Genomic DNA, 23,450 nt, shown 5'->3' on the forward strand with positions numbered 1-23,450 from the left:
TAGTCAGGTGACACATTGCCAACCAACACTATTATCACGGGATTAATTCAGACTTCTTAAAGGGACCTCAACATCCAGATTGGGAGACAATTAATGTGCATAGTACTTGCGCAAAAAGGAAACATTTACCAGGATTGGAATTCAAACGGGTGAGGTTTGTGCAAATTTCTATTGGGTGTGTGGATGTTCTCTCTCAGTGAAAACAGAGAGTCAAGGTCCTGTCTTTGTGTTCGTTGCTTCACCAGGCTTCTGCAGCTGTGTTTTTTTGTCTGGGTGAACAAGTTCTCAAAAGAAGAGCCTGAGCAAAGAACATCGCTGATAACTGTAGCAGAATAATCTAGAGCAGTGTGTGTGTGTGTGTGTGTGTGTTCTTGTGCACACAGCCAGATCCTGAAAGACAAAATGATATTCAGCTTGGCATAACAGTGGCATAGACCACAAAGAGTACTTCAAATACAACTGCTCAGTCTTCATCATAACCTCTATGTGCATCCCACACTCATTAATTCACAGTGAGCGAACACAGTCCATTGCAGAATCTCTCTCTCACATTTTTTGGTTGGGACAGATTTTCTGAGTGTTCCCCTGAGGCTTTGTTGGGTTGGTAGGGGTTAGTGAACTGAGCCTCAGAACCAGCTGGCTGAGGGGACTCTTTTCTATGGTCAACTCTTGGCATTTAAGGGCTTTGTAATGGTAGGAGTGACTTGTTTGTAAATGATTCTAGCATTTGGTGGCTCTTTTTTGGATATTAATCAGAAGAGGGAATTCTCTCTCTCTCTCTCTCTCTCTCTCTCTCTCTCTCTCTCTCTCTCTCTCTCTCTCTCTCTCTCTCTCTCTCTCTCTCTCTCCTCTCTCTCTCTCTCTCGCTCTCTCTCTCTCCTCTCTGTCTCTCTCTCGCTCTCTCTCTCTCTCTCTCTCTCTGTCTCTCTCTCTCTCTCTCTCTCTCTCTCTCTCTCTCTCTCTCTCTCCTCTCTCTCTCCTCTCCTCTCTCTCTCTCTCTCTCTCTCTCTCTCTCTCTCTCTCTCTCTCAACAGATTGCTGTGGCTAGGCCAGCATGATTCACTTCTTAAAACATGCACTAAATATTCACGTCACGGTGCATATGTTATTTAGATCTACACTACCGTTCAAAAGGTTGGGGTCACTTAGAAATGTCCTTGTTTTTGAAAGATAAGCTAATTTTTGGGTCAATTAAAATAACATCAAATTGATCAGACATACAGTGTAGACATTGCAAATGACTATTGTAGCTGGAAACGGCAGATTCTTTATGGAATATCTACATATGTACAGGCGTACAGAGGTGTTAGCTAATCCAAGTTTATCATTTTAAAAGGCTAATTGTTCTTTAGAAAACCCTTTTGCTATTATGTTAGCACAGCTGAAAACTGCTGATCTGATTAAAGAAGCAATAAAACAGCCCTTCTTTAGACTAGTTGAGTATCTGGAGCATGAGCATTTGTGGGTTCAATTACAGCCTCAAAATGGCAAGAAACAGACTTTCTTCTGAAACTCGCCAGTCTATTCTTGTTCTCAGAAATTAAGGCTATTCCATACGAGAAATTGCCAAGAAACAGAAGATCTCATACAACGCTGTTTACTACTCCCTTCACAGAACAGTGCAAATTGTCTCTAACCAGAATAGAAAGAGTGGGCAAGAGGACAATTACATTTAAGTGTCAAGTTTGACAAACAGACACCTCACAAGTCCTCAACTGGCAGCTTCATTAAATAGTACCCGCAAAACACCAGTCTCAACGTCAACAGTGAATAGGCCACTCTGGGATGCTGGCCTTCTAGGCAGAGTTCCTCTGTCCAGTTTTCTTTTGCCCACCTTACTGTTTTCTTTTTATTGGCCAGTCTGAGATATGGCTTTTTCTTTGCAACTCTGCCTAGAAGGCCAGCATCCCGGAGTCGCCTCTTCACTGTTGACGTTGAGCCTGGGGTTTTGCTGGTACTGTTTAAGGAAGCTGACACAATGTGCCATTGGAACACAGGAGTGATGGTTGCTGATAATGAGCCTCTGTACACCTATGTAGATATTCCATTAAAAATCCCCCGTTTCCAGCTACAATAGTCATTTACAACATTAACAATGTCTACACTGTATTTCTGATCAATTTGATGTTATTTTAATGGATAAAAAATGTGCTTTTCTTTCAAAAACAAGGACATTTCTAAGTGACCCCAAACTTTTGAACGGTAGTGTACGTAAAGCTCCCTAACCTGATGCTTCTACTACTTCCTTCAATGTAATATGGTCCAAGTATGCAAAGTCTAGGATGGCCACAGTGAAAGAGCAGAGACGTCAGAGTGATGTGCGCCCTCTCATCAAAAACAAAAGAGTTGCCTTCTGTTCAGAGCAAACACTTCTTTCAACCTGTGAACAAACAATGAGAGCTAGGCCAGCTGAGACCCAAACAGCAGTTCTTTCACTAAGGGCACTGTAAAGCACGTACACACAGACACATGCGTTCATAATCATATTCTCTGTGACAGACACACACCACCCACGCACACACACTGTCACATATACCCGCAACATTTCTCGCTCAAGCAAATGGAGCAGAATCTGTTGCTGCTCATGTCCCTTCTGACCCCTACTAGAGGCCTTCACTTTTTGTACCTGTTTCGAAATTAACCTGGTGCTTTCCCACCCAGACCAGATATGCATACATTTGTTTTTAAAATATAAAGACCCATTCCGAATGGACCCGAGGACAACTAGACCCATTCCGTATAGACCTGGTTGGATCCAGACCCTGTCTGATACGGTCCAAGTGAGGGAAGCCGCAGAAAAGTCTATTTTTAAGTGGCTTTATTAACCAGAGATAAAAAAGTGCGAGGGACAGGAGGTAGAAAGAGGTGACGGAATAGCGAGGGCCGTGCTGTGTGTGTAGGCTACTGTAAGTGTGAGTGAGTGACATGGGGAGGAGGGAGGAAGAGACGAGAGCAACAAACCAGGCCGAGACGCGCTATAGTAGACTGATAGCTGCCAGCTTATAGGTAATTTATCATCCGATATGATTAAGTAGTACTTGTCTTGACAGCATCAAACCGGGAGAAGCTAGTTAAGCTATCTAGCTAGCTAGGCTTATTGAGGCTGCATGCGCTTTCTCGTCTTACATAGTTACTACTCACTGGGCACAGACGTCTATTCAACATCTATTCCATGTTGGTGGAAACAACGTTAATTCAACCAGTGTTTTCACACCCTGATCTGTTTCACATGTCCTTGTGATTGTCTCCACCCCCTCCAGGTGTCGCCCATCTTCCCCATTATCCCTTGTGTATTTATACCTGTGTTCTCTGTATGTCTGTTGCCAGTTTGTCTTGTTTGTCGAGTCAACCAGCGTTTTTGTTCTCAGCTCCTGCTTTTTCCAGTCTCTCTTTTTCTCTCCCTCCTGGTTTTGACCCTTGCCTGTCCTGACTTTGAGCCCGCATTCCTGACCACTCTGCCTTCCCTGACCCTGCCTGCCGTCCGCTACCGTTGCCACACCTCAAATTAACACTAAACCAGTGTTAATTTAACGTGTCTGCATCTGGGTCTTACCTTGATGCCTGATAGTGTGCCCAACGGGAAACAACAACTCCATTCAAAATATTAAGTAGCAGCCTACCTGTTGGCTCCTGGTTGTTGTAGCCTATCTTAACTTTTAATACAATAATTTTTATTTCCATCTTCCATTGATTAGATATCTCCTAACTTTTTCCACACACGGACCGAGGCTCTATGACTGTAGCCTAATTCCGCTTTGATGACTTATGATTGGACACCAACAACAACAAGCTACACGCGCCATCACGTGAAAAGCAAGAGCAGCAGCATAAATTATAAAATGTCTCTCTCTCTCTACTGCAGCAGCTGCATTTGGAATTGTACGGGTCCTCCGGATGAGTCAGTTAAAATTACACATACCCGAGACCTGTGACAATCAAATCATATCCGACCCAGACCCGTGACATTCTTTAGAATTCTAGATCCGGACCCACTTCTGTCCCAGATCGGGTCTCGGGTATATACAGGTACAGGTGCATCTGTGAAGACCTCTAACCCCAACAAACAAAGCGCAAAATATCAAATATGTCAGTGTTTTGGTTTGAACAAAACACACACAGACACACACACACTTCTCCACATAAAATCAGTCATCCCTTTCCTATCCATACAATCACTATCTAAAAATACATATTCAACATAAAAATAAACATAATTAATGATGCTATTTGAGAGCTGACAGCCTAAATTAAAGCTGTGATTAATTAATTCACACACAAACACACACACACACACACACACACACATACACTTTAACATTGAACAATAATATAATGGTCTCTGTCTCTGCAGCAGACAACTACCATAGCAGAGATGAGTATTTGACAGATAGTCATGCACTGTCTCTGACAGACTGATAGATCTATAAGATGAATAATGTCTGTTGAGAGCTACAGCACATAGCCTACTTGGGCTGGGATCCAATCCAATCCACGTTAGTACATGCGCAGCACCATACCAGAAAAAGAGCAAATTTGTTTTTTTGTTAAAAATATCAAGTTACAAAGTGCAATTTGATGATGTCATCTAAAGTAAAAACATTTAAAAAACAGCGATTTTCAAACACTATGAGATTTTCCGGGGAGCAGGAAAATAAGTAATTTTTCCCAAAATAAAAAATGGTCTGTAACACAATTGTTGCATCATTGTATGATGCAAGGGACCCCTTTACAAAATAAAAAGCATTACTAGCTTTTTTTATCATAGAGAATCAGACAAAAATGTAGGCTACACTATTGCCTTCTTTGCATATCTCAAAATACAAAACTGCCCCTTTAAGTTCCCTCATAGAGGATGGTTAGCCTCCCTTGGTAGCCTATAAAATTTGCAACATTACAATTACAACCAAATACTTTTTATGTCTTTAGAAAATAATTCCCGCCAGGGCTCGAAATTAAGTGCGTCCCATCATCCCTGAGAAAAAACTGACTCTGGGACAGTTCTAGGATGACAGATCCAAAATTCATACAACCACTGCACATCTTTTTTTTAAGCAATGAGATCAGACCGTTCAGCTTAAAATATATTTTTTACTTGTCTATTTGGAAAACGTAGGTTTATATTCTTATTTTCTGACAATTTTTCACATTTTGTTGTGTTACAGCCTGAATTGAATTAATGAATTTCAAATGAAAATCTAAGTTCAGGAGTAAAGAGTAGCTTAGAAAGTCACATAATAAGTTGCTTGGACACACTCTGTGTGTAATAATAGTGTTTAACATTATTTTTGAATGACTACCTCATCTCTGTACCACACACATACAATTATCTGTAAGGTCCCTCAGTCAAGCAGTGAATTTCAAACTCTGATTTAACCACAAAGACCAAGGAGGCTTTCCCATTTATTTATTTATTTATTTTTAACCATTATTTAACTAGGCAAGTCAGTTAAGAACAAATTCTTATTTACAATGATAGCCTAGGAACAGTGGGTTAACTGCCTTGTTCAGGGGTAGAACGACAGATTTTTTTACCTTATCAGTTCGGGGATTTGATCTAGCAACCTTTCGGTTATTGGCCCAGCGCTCTAACCACTAGGCTACCTGCCGCCAATGCCTTGCAAAGAAGGACACCTATTGGTAGAAATTAAAATTGTAATTGAAAAAAAAAAAAAAAAAAGCAGACGTTGAATATCCATATGAGCATGGTGAAGTTATTAATTACACTTTGGATGGTGTATCAATAAACCCAGTCACCACAAAGATACAGATGTCATACACTTACTACAAAGTAATAGGTGTCCTTTCTAACTCAGTAACTCAGTTGAGAGGAAGGAAACCGCTCTGTGATTTCACCATGAGTTTAATGGTTGTGGTAGGAGAAAACTGAGGATGGATCAACAATATTGTAGTTTCCCCACAATACTAACATCAATTGACAGAGTGAAAAGAAGGAAGCCTGTACAGAAAATAAATATTCCAAATCATGCACCCTGTTTGCAACAAGACACTAAAGTAATACTGCAAAAAATGTGGCAAAGCAATTTACTTTTTGTCCTGAATATAAAGTGTTTTGTTTGGGGCAAATCCAATACAACACATTACTGAGTACCACACTCCATATTCTCAAGCATAGTGGTGGCTGCATCATGTTATGGGTATGCTTGTAATCGTTAAGGACTGGGGATAAAGAACTTTTTCAGGATAACAAATTAATTGAATAGAGCTAAGCACAGGAAAAATCTGGCTGCTCTCCACCAGACACTGGGAGATGAATTCAACTTTCAGCAGGGCAAAAACCTAAAACACAAGGACAAATCTACACTAGAGTTGCTTACCAAGAAGACAGTGAATGGCCGAGTTACCGTTTTTCTTAAATCTACTTGACAATCTATGGCAAGACCTGAAAATGGTTTTGCCAATTTTGAAAAGAATAATGGGAAAATGTTTCACAATTCAGATGTGGAAAGCTCTTACAGACTTAACCAGAAAGATTCCCAGCTGTAATCGCTACCAAAGGTGCTCCTACAAAGTATTGACTCGGGTGTGAATATTTATGTAAATGATAAATGTATTTTTTTTTATGATGTCATCAAGTAGCACTTTTCAAAACCTTTATTCTTATCATTTTAACTACAGAACATAGAAATGTGCAGTTTTCACGTATGTAAATATTTGCATGGTGCTGGAGATAATGATTATGAGGTTAAAAAGCGGTGGAATTGCCCTTTAAGAGGGCAGTTAAACATAGAATTAGAGTAATACCATTTGGGATGTATTTTACGCTACATTATTCAAATCTGGCAAAAGCCTCATGCCCTCCCTGTCCCCTCCTGCCCCTCCACTGGCACTCCCCACGGGACAGATCAATGGGCAGCAGCAGTGAAGGGGTAACACTGGGGAACACACACAAATGGCACTGTGGAATTTTGCCAGAATGCCTGGACCAAGGACTGTATGTGACTGAAAATATTCAAGCATACCTTATTGTGAGGTTGCTGGACTCTCTTTCCCTCTAATCTACTGTTTTACCTCTCTTACACACCTGGGAATGAATAGAGACTCAGGTGTGTGAAAGTAAATTTCTTCAGAATTTCACCACAAAAAAAATTACGGCTGTCCTGGCAATGCTTTATGGGGGATTCAGCCAAGGCTTTTTCACTCTCCCTAGTCCCACTTCCATATGGAATATGAATGCAACTCTGGTAATAACAACATTGGCCTTTTTAAATGAGCCATAATAGGCCTGTCACACTGATGACTACGTACTGTGATATCAGACATGTTCATCCTTATTGGACAACTGCTAATAGCGTTGTATGCATTGGACCACCTTTATTAAAATCCCAAGGTATTTTGAGACACTGGTCAGGGTGTTAACAAGCAAAGGCGGAAACATGGCCCTACTCCTCAATGTACACGACTGATTATTCAGAGAACTGGGCTTCCTCTTACCAACAGCTGGGCACATAAGAGGTTTTCTCAGAAAATTACCTTATTTTCTCAGAGTGAGGGAGATGGAAGGAAGGGAAGGAGAGAGAGTGAAAGAGAGAGGGAGCAAGAGAGCAAAAGAGGCAGAGAAACAGCTTGATGCTAAAGCAGCCGATGTGTACCCTTTTACACCACCACCCCCTCCCTCCAACACTCATTGAAACCCAGAGAGCAATTCAAAAGCCCTCTAAATTCAATTAGTTAATACTGCAATATAAATGTCCAAAACAGAAAAGAACAGGACAGACCAGAGCAGTGCGGTGATGTTGCATCAGGCCCAGAGGTACAGGAGCAGGATACACGAGGGGAAACCTACGGATCATGAAGCAGCCTGAACATTCAGCAGGGCATGTTGGGTGTCACATCTCCAATGCTAATGCCTCTTACCCTGGGCACACAACATGGAGAATGATGCCCTATTTACACAGTAACTGATACCACGCCTCACTGACTGACTGGCTGACAGATTGAGATCCCTCCACTAAGGCCCACAGAATATTAATCTATAGTGCTACGCTAGGGCTGTATGGCTGTAGCAGAACATTGATTTGTACCGATATATTGATATGTTGTTGTTACATTGGCCTAACAATACAATTGTGTCCTTTTTACACCTGTGGGTCAATATGAAAATGTTGTGCGTTGGAAAAACTAAATGGAAATCATATGCAGTGCATCAGGTCCCCCAGATAAACCCAGTATTGCATTGTTTCCTTTGAGATCAATAGTGTTATATTGTGTCATTAGTCTGAGGTTTACACCTATAGGGATAGGACATACTGGCTATCAAGCACCAACAAAACTATACCCAGACTCCACAGGAGGTTGGTGGCCCCTTACTTCGAGAGAACGGGCTTGTGGTAATGACTTGAGAGGAATCAGCGTAGTGGTATCAAATACACCAAACAGATGGTTTCCAGGTGTTTGGTGCCATACCATTCGCTCCATTCCATTATTATGAGTGGTTCTCCACAACCTCCTGTGGCAGACAGTATACCTAGTGAATAAATAGGAATGTTATGGTGCTATACTAACTGTGGATGACAAGCAAGAGCCATGATGCAAATCGAAGGGGACAAAGAAGAAGAGACACTTAGTATGATGTTGTGTTTGGAAGTAGGGCTGGGAATTGCCAGGGACCTTACATGATACTTAGGTGCCGATAAGATATGTATTGCGATTCCCACGATTTTCATGATTCTATATGATCCGATACTGTGATTTTATTGCGATTTGATGTTCCAAACATATTGCTCACTTTATAGTTTGTCTGCTACAGAGAGACAAGAGCATGAGAAAACTCATTTTGATCAGTCAGGGAAATAAAAGTGTTGAAAACATGTTGGCTCACTATTTAAAAAGAAGATGGAGATCAAGCTATAGGATGAAAAATAATGACCTTTTGGCGCAGTTACTGCCAACTAGCCTTAGCTATCACTGCCTTCAGTACAGTAGCAATAAATAAAAACATAAATAAAAACATATTTTTTCTTGTTTTTTTGCAAATAAATACTTGGGAGTCAAATATCTATATAATATCGTCCAAAAATAATATCTCAATATGTAACTGTAACAGTGTCAGATTAATGCAGGGGCTTACCCTGGGGCCAGGCCCGTGGGGTGCCCAAGACGCAGCAAAAAAATGTAATATATATAATTTTACTTAAACAAAAAATTATAATATATATACATTATATCTTATCTATCCAGTATATATGTAGAATTGTATGTTGCTGTTGTTGTTTTTTTACTGCAACCGTCAACCACAGGAGGACTCAGGAGCCTGCTATCTGCCTGTTGCCGTTCTGCAAATCATCAGATGGGGGCAGGAGAGGAGGTAGGGGGCCCACGTGGGTAACTGGAGGGCCCTGCCTTGATTGATTCATAAAAAATAAAAAATAAAAGCTTAATTAATTAAAAAAATTAACTGCATAATAAATAAATGAAAATCAAACATATAAATGTTCTGCTTTACTCTGCTGTATTGTAGCCAAGGCCGTATTTCATTTGTTTATTTAAAGAAGACACACACGCCTATAATCCCATGCATAGGCAGTGCATCTATAAGGCTAGGGGAAGCTAAGCTTTCCCTAAAGTAAATGTAATGAAATAGCAAAAATGGTATAGCCTAATTATCCTACTCCTGTCTATACAGAAATAAATAAAATCATTCAAAATAGGCTACTATAACATGATTTGGCTACAGAGGAACATTCGCTTCTTTAAAAATAATAAAGTGTATTGTTTTAAATCGCATTGCCTACAGTTGGAAGGAAAGGCACAATATGGAGAGATTATTGTTGAGTTGCGACTGTCAGTGAAAAGTAAAAGCCCAGCCAGACATATCGCAATACTTCCAAATACAATCGCAGGAAAGCATAGTTTGGAAAGCAAATGGCAATTGCGGCAAAGAGAAGGCAATGAAAGGACTTCAATTTGTCTTTTAGTTATAAAATTAAGTGAGCGAACAACAGTATAGCCTATCTTATTGACACCAGCGGTGAGCATCGGCTATATACCAGGTGAATGCGTACTGCGCATATTCACTATCATTGTTGGGTAAGTGCCACCAAAAGTTTGTTTTTGGGCAATAATTTCGTCCTCCAGTTTAGATGAACCTCGTATTATATTTGTGTCTCCCCTTCTTGCATATTATGTGGACAACTACGTTTTCATTGACATGTTTGTCAGTGTCAGCAAAGGGGGCTACCTGTAATTTGTTGTATAAAAAATATTCTACTAATGCCTCTAGTAGAGGTCGACCGATTTCAAGTTTTCATAACAATCGGTAATCTGCATTTTTGGACACCGATTATGACTGATTAAAATGCACTCTACGAGGAGACTGCGTGGCAGGCTGCCCACTTGTTGCGCGAGTGCAGTAAGGAGCCAAGGTAAGTTGCTAGCTAGCATTAAACTTATCTTATAAAAAATAATCAATCTTAACATAATCACTAGTTAACTACACATGGTTGATGATATTACTAGTTTAACTAGCTTGTCCTGCGTTGCATATAATCAATGCGGTGCCTGTTAATTTATCATCGAATCACAGCCTACTTCGCCAAAATGGAAATTATTTAACAAGCACATTCACGAAAAAAGCACTGTCGTTGCACCAATGTGTACCTAACCATAAACATCAATGCCTCTTACAATCAATACACAAATATATATTTTTAAACCTGCATATTTTGTTAATTTTACCTACTATCATGAATTTATTTGAACTAGGGAAATTGTGTCACTTCTCTTGCGTTCTGTGCATGCGTTTTGTTTTCAAAATGATAGTTTCTGGATTTTACCATATTAATGACCTAAGGCTCATATTTCTGTGTGTTTATTATATTATAATTAAGTCTTTGATTTGATATTTGATAGAGCAGTCTGACTGAGCGGTGGTAGGCAGCAGCAGGCTCGTAAGCATTCATTCAAACAGCACTTTCCTGCGTTTGCCAGCAGCTCTTCGCTGTGCTTGAAGCATTGCGCTGTTTATGACTTCAAGCCTATCAACTCCCAAGATTAGGCTGGCAATACTATAGTGCCTATAAAAACATCAAATAGGCAAAGGTATATGAAATACAAATGGTATAGAGAGAAATAGTCCTATAATTCCTATAATAACTACAACCTAAAACTCCTTAACTGGGAATATTGAAGACTCATATTAAAAGTAACCATCAGCTTTCATATGTTCTCATGTTCTGAGCAAGGAACTTAAACGTTAGTTTTTTACACGACACATATTACACTTTCTTCTCCAACACTGTGTTTTTGCATTATTTAAATCAAATTGAAAAAAAATCAGTATCAGCGTTGAAAAATCATAATCTCTCGATCTCTAGCCATATAAAGTGTAGTAGAATTGCATGAAATGTGTCAAAATATTTCCTGTGCAGAGAAAGAAGGAAGGTAGGCTATCTGATATAGTCTATAGTCTAAGCCTACTGTATGCTATATGCCCTCAGCCATGCACTGAACGGTCTTTTTTGCAAAAAGTTATTGAGTTATATTATTAGCCTAGATTATGACTATCCAATCTACTCATCACATTACAAATAGTGGGCTCTTACATACTGTAAGTCTGCAAATGCGAAAATGAATGGAATGCTTTATTATAAAGGTGAATTTTTATAGCGAGAATTAGCTTCCCCAAACTTGAAACTCGCGCTGCCTGTGATCCCGTGCCTTTATCACAGTCAACAACACACATATATTTTATATTTTATAGTAAGAATAAGCATATAATGGAATGGAAAAGAATGAAAGAGAACATATTTTTTCCCCAACTAACCTTGCTGACTGTTGCGGGGTGCGCAAAGTGATTCTGGGCTTATGAAACAAGTGTCACAAGCAAGAGCAGTGTGTGGGTTGCTATTTTCTTGGCTTTATATCACAGCGGTATAGCTTATGAATGCATTTCTAAAAGGTAATAGACCAAACAATGCAATTATTTGGAAGGTGCTTATTCAAGGTAGTCCAGGTCACAGCCCATGTTCTCTCAGATGAGCACCCTAGCACTGGATTAGTTGCCCCTAGGGAGAGTGTGTGTGTGTGTGTGTGTGTGTGTGTGTGTGTGTGTGTGTGTGTGTGTGTGTGTGTGTGTGTGTGTGTGTGTGTGTGTGTGTGTGTGTGTGTGTGTGTGTGTGTGTGTGTACCTACGTGCGTGCATATGTGCATGTGTGTTAGGGTAGAGGGCAGATTCAAGGGGACCCTGTCAGGAGGTATGCGCTGTGAAGTTACACTCAAACACACACACACACACACAAACACACAAACACACACACACACACGTAAACACAGACAAACACATCCCTGACTCCGGTAGCACTTTTCTAACTGGGATAAAGGTTAAAGCACCCCAGAGGCAGTCCCAGGGAGGTGTGTGTGGAGCTGGTCTGACCTGCACAGGCCCAGCTGATGTCCATAAAGCAACTACAATGCATACCATTCGGAAATGTTTACTGATTTCCACAAGGCTGGCCTTCTCAATTATTGAACACAGCACAGCCATAGTGTTGACGGCCATCATTTGTTAAGGTGCTGGCTCTTGTCGACAACGCTCTGTTTTATAATGAAGATTTACCCATGCCAGAGACTACGGCACATAATGCCATGCTGAATGTACATGTACAGTTGGTTCTTTGGAAGAGAGAGGAAATTGCTGACCTTAGATGAAAAATCTAAGTAGAAGAGCAGAGGAGTAGCAGGCAGGACAGAGGGAGACCAGAGAGAGCACAGACACACAGACATGGCTAGAGCCCATGGAAACCATACAGACAGGAAGTATGTTACCTTCAGGCTTTTGAAAAATGTGATAAAGCATTCGTTAATTGCTTGTTGTGATTAACCATGTTATTTACCACTATAGCGATATTGAACAACAGTGATGCCAATACAATTGAATTCAATTTGATAGAGCACAACACAAGGCACACACACTGCACACAGACATAGGGAACCGGACTGTCACTGACACATATGGGGCGGCACGTAGCCAAGGAGCCTAGTGGTTAGAGCGTTGGACTAGTAACCGGAAGGTTGCAAGATTGAATCCCCGAGCTGACAAGGTAAAAATCTGTCATTCTGCCCCTGAACAAGGCAGTTAACCCACTGTTCATAGGCCATCATTGAAAATAAGAATTTGTTCTTAACTGACTTGCCTAGTTAAATAAAAAAGTTAAAAAATTACAATGGGAGAACACCAGCCAGGCTAACTGGTGTCTCTATGTGCCTGAGACCAACAGACCAGGCCACACACAGTATGTGAGAGCCCAATCACTTCTGTAACATTAAGAGATGGCTGGAGACAGAAAGAGGGGAGGCAGAGGGGGAGAAAGAAGAAAGCGCTGGGAGGAAGAGCGTGAGGTAGGGTGATTTGAGACTATGGGGTGAGAGGATGAAGGATGGAAGAAGAATAGGGATAAAAACAGAGAGGCAGGAGGATATAGAGAGCAGTGTTAAGACTGTTCTCCCATCGTTTGCTCATGGTGTCAGAGGGGTGAGTGCGCACCAGACATTAATTTCCCAATAAACTCAGCTTCCACAGCAGGGAGGGAGGGAGCAGAGAGAGTGAAAGGCTGACAGAAAAAGAGAAAGAGCAAATGATGAGAGAGAGAGAAAGAAATATGAACACACTTCAAGCCCTTCATACTTTACTGTACTTTACCCTGTTCTGACAGTGATGTGCCTTCAAAGCCTTATAATAAACTATAGTGTACACAGTAACACAGGCCCACTTCTCAATTACACTCTAATCCCTGTTCAATCTGCCTCTAAATGATCAATCCTCTCATAAAAAATGGATCTTAATGTTAGGCTTAGTGAAATTACATTGCCATGAGCAGCACCGGAGATATTGAGATAAGCGAGATGCACCACTTCGGTCTCACACAGTCACACACAGTATCTGCTCATGTGCACGGTTTCGCCTTCACACTGTTACAGCATGGTAGCCAGGGCATCAAAACAGCGGAGAAGTTGATCCTCACGCTTCAACGCTCTTTGTTGGCAATTTGAAGGCACAGAGATACCGTGACGAGATCCTGAGGCCCATTGTCATGCCATTAATCTGCCGCCATCACCTCATGTTTTAGCATGATAATGCACGGCTCATGTCACAATGATGTGTACACAATTCCTGCCCAGTCATGTGAAATCCATAGATCAGTGGTGTAAAGTACTTGACAACTTTTATTTTTACTTCACTACATTCCTAAAGAAAATAATATACTTTTTACTCTATACATTTTTCCTGACACCCAAAAGTACTTGTTACATTCTGAATGCTTAGCAGAAAAGGAAAAGGGTCCAATTCACACGCGTATCAAGAGAACATCACTGGTCATCCCTACTGGCGGACTCACTAAACAGAAATTCTTTATTTGTAAATGATGTCTGAGTGTTGGTGGGTGCCCCTGGCTATCCGTAAATAAAATAAAAAACAAGAAAATGGTGCCATCTGGTTTGATTAATAATATAAGGAATTTGAAATGATTTATACTTTTACTTTTGATACTTAAGTATATTTTAGAAATTCAATTTACTTTTTATACTTAAGTATATTTAAAAACAAATACTTTTAGACTTTTACTCAATTATTATTTTACTTGGTGACTTTCACTTTTACTTGAGTTAATTTCTATGAATGTATCTTTACTTTTACTCAAGTATGACAATTGGGTACTTTTCCACCACTGTCATAGATTAAGCCCTACTGAATTTATTTCAATTGACTGATTTCCTTATATGAACTGTAACTCAGTAAAATCTTTGAAATTGTTGCATGTTGCGTTTATATTTTTGTTCAGTATATATTGTAGTGTCTTTCCTACCGAGTAGACAGTAGTGTGTAAAAGAGAGTGTAGTTCTGTGGTGATAAGCGCAGTGTCAGGCTAACTGCTCACCTCCAGGACTCAAACCCCATGGCCTTACAAACAGCATCCACTCAGCACTCTACAGTAATCTTTACCAACTCAGGGCTGCACGCACACACTCACTCACTCACTCTCTCTCTCTGTCGCTTTCTTTCTCTGTCTTGCACACATTTAAACAAGTGCACATACATTCTTTAAAGGAAAGACACACTCACATAATTTATTCCCGAAACACAGCTGCGCAATATTGGACTCACCTGGATGCTGTTCCTGTTCTGTTTCATGAAATGTTCACTCCCTGTACCTGCTTCTCGTCTCCAGCGTCGATCCTCACAGAATGCTGACACCACTAAAGGAAGCATCAGGGAGTTTTTTTGTTTTTTTTTGGTTGGTTGGTGAGGTAGCGTCCAGGTGCCGTCACCGATGGAACAGGGGGTGCCTCAGCTAGCTCGTCGCGATTCCGCACCCTAGCTGGCTCGAGAGGTCTTTTTGCCCTGGTTGGCTCGGCAGACGGCCACCCCACATCATGCTTCAGCCGGCCCATCAGGCTCCCACGCCTCAACCGGTTCGTCAGTTCCCACGCCTCAGCCGATTCGTCAGGCTCCCACACCCCAGCCGGTCAGCAGGCTCCCACGCCCCAGCCGGTTCATCAGGCTCCCACACCTCAGCCCGTTCGCCGGGCTCCCATGCCTTAGCCGGCTCGTCGGGCTTCTACGCCTCAGCCAGCTTGTCCAGCGCCCATGCCTCGGCCGACCCATCAGGCTCGTCCAGGTGGGACGCCGGGTGGCGCCCCTAGAGGGTGGTGTACTGTTACACCTGCTCCCGCTCCTCCTCTCTGGCATTCGCGGGTGCCAGGCTGCAGTTCATTACGCACACCTGTCACCATCATTACGCACATCTGCGCAATATTGGACTCACCTGGACTCCATTACTTTGTTGATTATCCCCTCCATATCTGTGTGCTCTTCAGTTTGTTCCCTGTGTCAGCATTGATGTCGTTATTTTTCCCCTGTCCAGACGCAGTTCCTGTTCTGTTTCATGTCCATGTTTCATTAAATGTTCACTCCCTGTTCACTCACGTACTTCTCGTCTCCAGCGTTGATCCTCACAATGTGTATGTATAAATTAGGCTTTTACTATGAAAAGAGGAACATTTGTCTAGATATCTTTGATTTAATGTTATTTAAATGTAAAATAAAAGCCTCTTATTTAACTAAGTGGACAGCCCTACTCCCTCTCTGTGTTTATCCAGGACACACAGTCCCGCAAAATAACTCCCTGAACTCTTAGACACACACACACAAATGCCTCTGGAACTGTGGGCAAAAATAAATAAAAGATGCTGATAATAATAAGAATAATAATGAACCAAGGAGGCAGGACCCTGCTGTGCTTAGTGGCACAACTGCAGGCTGTGTGTGTTGCCTGAATCACAGCCCTGAACGCACACGGCTGTGTTACCCGTGTTGACTTCAAACACCCTGGGGAGTGTTACATCATATGCCCTCCCCCAATCACTCATACACACACGAACACACACCCATGCACGCACAAACTCCACCACAACTCCACAGAGAGAGAATCCCACAGAGCGGTGACATCACTGCTGATTTGCTAACACCGTAACCACTGCTGAACCACATTGGTGATACCACTAGCGATGTGCAGTACACAGATTTTCAAACCATCATACTGTTTCTGTATCATACTGGGGTATACAGTATTACTGAAAGTGCACACAAGGGGCGCTAATCTTTTTTTTTAAAGTACAACCTACACTATATATACAAAAGTTTTTTTATTTATTTATTTTACCGTTATTTTACCAGGAAAGTTGACTGAGAACACGTTCTCATTTGCAGCAACGACATGGGGAATAGTTACAGGGGAAAGGAGGGGGATGAATGAGCCAATTGTAAACTGGGGATTATTAGGTGACCATGATGGTTTGAGGGCCAGATTGGGAATTTAGCCTGGACACCGGGGTTAACACCCCTACTCTTACGATAAGTGCCATGGGATCTTTAATGACCTCAGAGAGTCAGGACACCCGTTTAACGTCTCATCCGAAAGACGGCACCCTACACAAGGCAGTGTCCCCAATCACTGCCCTGGGGCATTGGGATATTTTTTTTTTTTAGACCAGAGGAAAGAGTGCCTCCTACTGGCCCTCCAACACCACTTCCAGCAGCATCTGGTCTCCCATCCAGGGCCTGACCAGGACCAACCCTGCTTAGCTTCAGAAGCAAGCCAGTAGTGGTATGCAGGGTGGTATGCTGCTGGCAAAAAAAAAAGTGTGTGGACACCCCTTCAAATTCGGGGATTCAGCAATTTCAGCCACACCCTTTGCTGATAGGTGTATAAAATCGAGCACAAAGCTATGTAATCTCCATAGACAAACATTGGCAGTAGAATGGCCTTACTGAAGAGCTCAGTGACTTTCAAAGTGGCACTGTCATAGGATGCCACCTTTCCAACAAGTTAGTCCATCAAATTTCTGCCCTGTTAGAGCTGTGCCGGTCAACTGTAATTGCTGTTATTGTGACGTGGAAACGTCAAGGAGCAACAAAAGCTCAACCATGAAGTGGTAGGCCACACAAGCTCACAGAATGGGACCGCTGAGTGCTTAAAAGCGTAGCGTGTAAAAATCGTCTGTCCTCTGTTGCAACACACACTTCCGAGTTCCAAACTGCCTTTGGAAGTAACATCAGCACAATAAATGTTCGCTGGGAGCTTCATGAAATGGGTTTCCATGGCCAAGCAGCCGCACAAGCCTAAGATCACAATGCGCAAAGCCAAGCGTCGGCTGGAGTCGTGTAAAGCTTGTCGCCATTGGACTCTGGAGCAGTGTAAATGCATTCTTTGGAGCAATGAATCCCGCTTCATCATTTGCCAGTCCGACGGATGAATCTGGGTTTTGGCGGATGCCAGGAGAACGCTACCTGCCTGAATGCATAGTGCCAACTGTTGTACCAAAGTTTGGTGGAGGAGGAATAATGTTCTGGGGCTGTTTTTCATGGTTCGTGCTAGGCCTCTTAGTTCCAGTGAAGGGAAATATTAACGCTACAGCATACAATGACATTCTAGACGATTCTCTGCTTCCAACTTTGTGTTGCAATAGTATGGGGAGGGCCCTTTCCTATTTCAGCATGACAATGTCCCCGTGCACAAAGCGAGGTCCGTACAGAAATGGCCTGCACAGAGCCTTGGCCTCAACCCAATTGAACATTTTTGCAATGAATTGGAACGCCGACAGCGAGCCAGGCCTAATCGGCCCACATCAGTACCCAGCCTCACTAATGCTGTTGTGGCTGAATGGAACCAAGCTTGATCTTGAAATCTAGCCACCTAGCTAGCAAGTTAGCAAACAAAATGCATAGTTGGAGCCCTGAGGTGGATATAATTTAATTGACAGATTTGAGATTTCTTATAGTTAAACTTAACTTAAAGTTATAAGCAGTGGAGTAACACGCACCCGCGCAGCCCCCGCAAGTTTTTTGTTTTTTACGATATAAAAATTGTTTAAAAAAACCTTCGGATGGGGCCACAGTGTCTCCTGACCCCTCCTGTCTCAGCCTCCAGTATTTATGCTGCAGTAGTTTGTGTTGGGGGGCTAGGGTCAGTTGGTTATACCTGGAGTACTTCTCCTGTCTTATCCAGTGTCCTGTGTGAATTTAAGTATGCTCTCTCTAATTCTCTCGTTCTCTCTTTCTTTCTCTCTCTCTGAGAACCTGAGCCCTAGGACCATACGTCACGGCAAACCGGGCATGATGACTCCTTGCTGTCCCCAGTCCACCTGGCCTTGCTGATGTTCCAGTTTCAACTGCTCTGCCTGCGGTTATGGAACCCCTACCTGTCCCAGACCTGCTGCTTTCAACTCTTAATGATCGGCTATGAAAAGCCAACTGACTTTTATTCCTGATTATTATTTGACCATGCTTGTCATTTATGAACATTTTGAAAATCTTGGCTCTCTCTAATTCTCTCCTTCTCTCTTTCTTTCTCTCTCTCGGAGGACCTGAGCCCTAGGACCATACGTCAGGACTACCGGGCATGATGACTCCTTGCTGTCCCCAGTCCGCCTGGCCTTGCTGCTATTCCAGTTTCAACTGTTCTGCCTGCGGTTACGGAACCCCTACCTGTCCCAGACCTGCTGTTTTAAACTCTTAATGATCGGCTATGAAAAGCCAACTGACATTTATTCCTGATTATTATTTGACCATGCTTGTCATTTATGAACATTTTGAACATCTTGGCATAGTTGTGTTATAATCTCCACCCGGCACAGCCAGAAGAGGACTGGCCACCCCTCATAGCCTGGTTTCTTCCTAGGTTTTGGCCTTTCTAGGGAGTTTTTCCTAGCCACCGTGTTTCTACACCTGCATTGCTTGCTGTTTGGGGTTTTAGGCTGGGTTTCTGTACAGCACTTCGAGATATTAGCTGATGTACGAAGGGCTATATAAAATAAACTTGATTGATTGATTGATTGAAAAATCATACCGTCTGTATTTTTCAAAATACCCCGGTATATAGTATAAACTGTATATCGCCCAAGCTTAGATACCATGGTGACTGAACCTGCCATAGCCTAACCTACCCACTGGCTACTAGACACAAATTGCAAGGACAGTTTTGTTACACATGCCTAGTCAATTTACCCCTGTCTTTGTGTACATATCTACCTCAAATACCTTGTACCCCTGCACAGTGATTTGGTATTGGTACTGCTACTCCCTGTATATAGCTTGATTCTTGTGTATTTTATTCCTCTTTTTTTTTATATTTTGCATTATTTTTAACTCTGCATCATTGGGAAGGACTCGTAGAAAGCATTTCCCAGTAAAGTCTATACCTTTTGTATTCAGTGCATGTGACAAATAAAATTCTATTTGATTTATACGGTTGACCTAGCTGTAACGATTCTCGTTGGTGGAAGGAGAGGAGGACCAAGGTGCAGCGTGGTACGTGCTCATTTTAATAAACAAAATAAACTGAACACTGAATTGACAAAAAATAATAAAGAGCGAGAACGAAAACGAAACAGTTCTGTAAGCAATACGCACAAACAGAAAACAATCACCCACAACACACAATGGAAAACAGGCTACCTAAGTATAGCTCCCAATCAGAGACAACGATAGACAGCTGCCTCTGATTGGGAACCACACCAGGCCAAACACAGAAATAGACAACCTAGATATACAACATAGAATGCCCACCCACATCACACCCTGACCAAACAAAACATAGAAACATACAAAGCAATCTATGGTCAGGGCGTGACAAAAGCCATATACAGTGGTCATCAACCCTAGTCCTAGAGGGCTACAGTGTGTGCTAACCCACATAGCCTACACACCAAAAGACTGTGTAAGCACACTGAGCTAAAGCCTAGGCATGAGTATTATGTCTCAGACGGGGTTAATGTCTCAGACTCATCACACAAGCATAGTTCCTTGAACCACCTCAGCTACATATTGTCCCTTATAAATAATTAAATAAAGCATTATTACTATTCTGGATAAAAACTCACCGTTCATGCCGTTGTAGATGCTGCCGTGGTGAGGGGACAACTCATCTCCGGTGGTCCTCATCTGTCCCCACTCCCTGCCTGCTGGGGGGCTACTGCCGTACCTCCCCTTCCAGTGCTCTGAACTGGTGCTGTGGTTGTGGTGTCGTAACACTTCAGGGCTCCCCACAATCACCCGACCCTTCCTCAGGTGCTCTGGTGTCCCCGTCAGTGCCTGTTTGGGCTCAGGGGTCCAACATCCAGCCCCAACCCCGACCGCATTAACCCTGTGTCTCTGTGAGAGGTCAGGACTTGACTGGCCTGAACCTTGGTTTGGCCCTAACCCTTGCCCAGACCCCAAAAGCGGTTTCTGGGCCAGCATGCCAGCACTGTTGGGTTTGGAGTGGGCCTCAGCCGCCAGTCGGGTAGGGAATATGCTGTGTTTCTCTGGGCTGCAGGGCCCCCGGAGGCCCCTGGGATCAGGGCTGGTGAGGGACCCCCCACGGGGCCTGCAGGCCTGGGGGATGGTGTGGTAGTCCGGGGTGGAGCTGTGGCGACGGCCTGTAGATTCAGGGCCCGGGCCCTTTGGTTTGTCATGGTTGGAGCCAGGGTTGGAGCCCAGGCCGGAGCCCTGGTGAGGGGGCTTGCGGTGGGGGTGGTCGGGGCTATCCGTGCTTCCCGCACTCGAGGTGCTGCTCCCATCCCCCACGTCTCGGAGCAAGCCCAGTGTAGCCCCCCCAGTTTGAGACAGACTACTCTGGCTGTCGATGGAGCTTCTGCACCCTGCACTCTGCCCTGCTCCTCCCCCTCTCTCCTCGTCCAGTAGGCTACACAGCTCTTTGAGCTCCAGGTTCTCTCTGATCACTTCTCCCTGGCGCTGCTCCAGCTCCTTGAGTTTCTGCAGGTAGAGAGCCACCTCTTTCCTCATGAGGCCGGCGCTGTAGCGGCCCAGACGCTGCCACTCCCGAGACACACGCTTGCCCTTCTGACGGTCGTCATCAAGGAAACAGCACAGGTCCCGCAACTCCTGGTTATCCTCCTGCAGCTTCTGGTTCACATCCTGGATACACACACACACACACACACACACACACACACACACAGATAGGAGAAAGCACAGAGGTGTTATATAATTTATCATGTGGGATTTCTGATAACAAATGTTGAGCACGCAATTGTGTATTGAGGGGGAGCATGTGTGTGCGTGTGATGTATTTTATTGATTATTTACTGTGATTTTGAAACAAATCATAGGCCTTCCAAAATGTACTTTTGTGGTTGTGTTTAAATATCCTCAGCAGTTCCATCTGTAATAGGAAAAGCATAAAAGCAACAAGTGGATCTTTGGGTTGGATTATGATATAGCCTACTTGCTACCTTCGAACCACCTACCGTCATTATTTTCAAGGAGTTTGCAGAGGTAACACTATAGACTACAGCTTTTTTCACGCATGATTAGTCCATTGCTTTTTGATTTGGAAACATGCCTACAAAGGCTACACAACATGAGACCGTTAGACATCCATAGAGCAGTGCGCTAACTTGCGCGCCCGGCATTATCACACCTGCCTCACCTTCAAACCCCGGATCTCGGTCAGGTGCTGCTGGAGTCGGCGGTTCACCTCCCGGATCAAATTCCCGTGGTCAAGCATAAAGCTCATCTTCACTGATTCTGCCCTCCTTAGCCGCCGCACCAACTCCTCTTTGCTCCACTTGAGCAGCTCCTCGTCGCTTATCTTGGAGAGCTCCTCCGTCGGACTCTCTGCACTATTGACCATCAGCTGGGGCTGCGTCGCCTTTTCCATCGTTGTACTAGGCTACTCCAATGGGAGGATAAAAGTATCTATCATACAACGGTCAGTAACCTAAGAATTTAGTGCACAGTTCTACCAATCCTAACTTCACACATGGACCCAAATATACATTATTTATCTAACGTCCATATAATTATACCAAATGTATGTTTGTTCTATTTCTCAGACGCCCATTTTGAAGCTCTCCGAAAAGAGCAGTGTTCTCCTATATTCCCGCCTTTCTCAAAGTCGTCCGCACGCGGTCTCTTCGGCAGAGCCCCTCGCCGGCTAGACCGCGGCTTCTAGGCATGCCTGCCTCCTCGCGCATACAGCTGTTGCCTAGGGCACTCCCGGGTTTCGGCCAAAAGGGAGAATAGGGAGTGGCTGCTGCAGATGCATAGCAGCTGGCGCTGGGGAGTCGAGAAGCAAGGGTGCGTGACTGCAGTTCTGAGAAAAATTTGGCTGACTGGAAAACTCGTGCCCCTCTCTCTCTCTCCCTCTTCAGAGTGGTGAGGACGCGTTGTCTTCTTGCGCCATCTGCTGTATGACTCCCTTAAACTTTAGGAGGAGCATTCTGTTTTTGTGATGACAGATGGCAGGATTTAGTCAAGGGGTGTCATGTACCCCAAACATCGGAGGGAGCACAAAGTATCAGGATGGCTGAGGGGGAAAACATTTAGCATTTTTAATAATTATACTTAATTCTATGTAAACAAAAATATATGTATATTGTTTTGCATATCTAAGTGCCTCTTGAGATGACTACTAACCTTGAAAAAATTTAAACATGTTTATTTTTCTGCATATTTAAGATGTCTACCAACCTTGCCAGCAGGCATGCCAGCTAATATAGTTAGCGTTTTTGTAGTGTATCTCTAACACTACTAGTCACCTAGCAATTTTATGAAGTTGGCTTTAGCTAGCCCAGATAGGTTCCCCAATCTCCCAACCTCATATCTACACTATATATACAAACGTATGTGGATACCCCTTTAAATTAGTGGATTCAGCTATTTCAGCCACAACAGCTGCTAACATTTGCATAAAATCGAGCACACAGCCATGCAATCTCCATAGACAAACATTGGCAGTAGAATGACCTTACTGAAAAGCTCAGTGACTTTTAACGTGGGACCATCTTTCCAACAAGTCAGTTCATCAAATTTCTGCCCTGCTAGAGCTGCCACGGTCAAGTGCTGTTATTGTGAAGTGGAAACATCTAGGAGCAACAACGGACCTGCTCACAGAACAGGTCCGCCGAGTGCTGAAGCGTAAAAATTGTAT

The 23,450-nt window shown here is 43.0% G+C and overlaps 1 protein-coding gene across 2 annotated transcripts in view; it reads right to left on the reverse strand.

Moving 5' to 3' along the window:
• The window catches only part of LOC129850799 (coiled-coil domain-containing protein 85A-like), an 88,307-nt gene that overhangs the window by 18,747 nt on the left and 46,110 nt on the right, over positions 1-23,450 (reverse strand). The window contains exons 1-2 of one of the 2 annotated variants that reach the window (XM_055917046.1): positions 21,948-22,711; positions 20,398-21,433 (exon numbers count right to left, since the gene is read on the reverse strand). In XM_055917046.1, the coding sequence (XP_055773021.1) occupies positions 20,398-21,433; positions 21,948-22,178 (1,267 nt within the window). In that variant the 5' untranslated portion in view covers positions 22,179-22,711. Of the gene's footprint in view, positions 1-20,397; positions 21,434-21,947; positions 22,712-23,450 lie in introns of those variants that run through there. The other variant, XM_055917089.1, reaches the window with a different exon arrangement.

This window comes from Salvelinus fontinalis, chromosome 1, assembly GCF_029448725.1.
Source record: "Salvelinus fontinalis isolate EN_2023a chromosome 1, ASM2944872v1, whole genome shotgun sequence".
In the NCBI taxonomy this organism is placed as follows: domain Eukaryota; kingdom Metazoa; phylum Chordata; class Actinopteri; order Salmoniformes; family Salmonidae; genus Salvelinus; species Salvelinus fontinalis.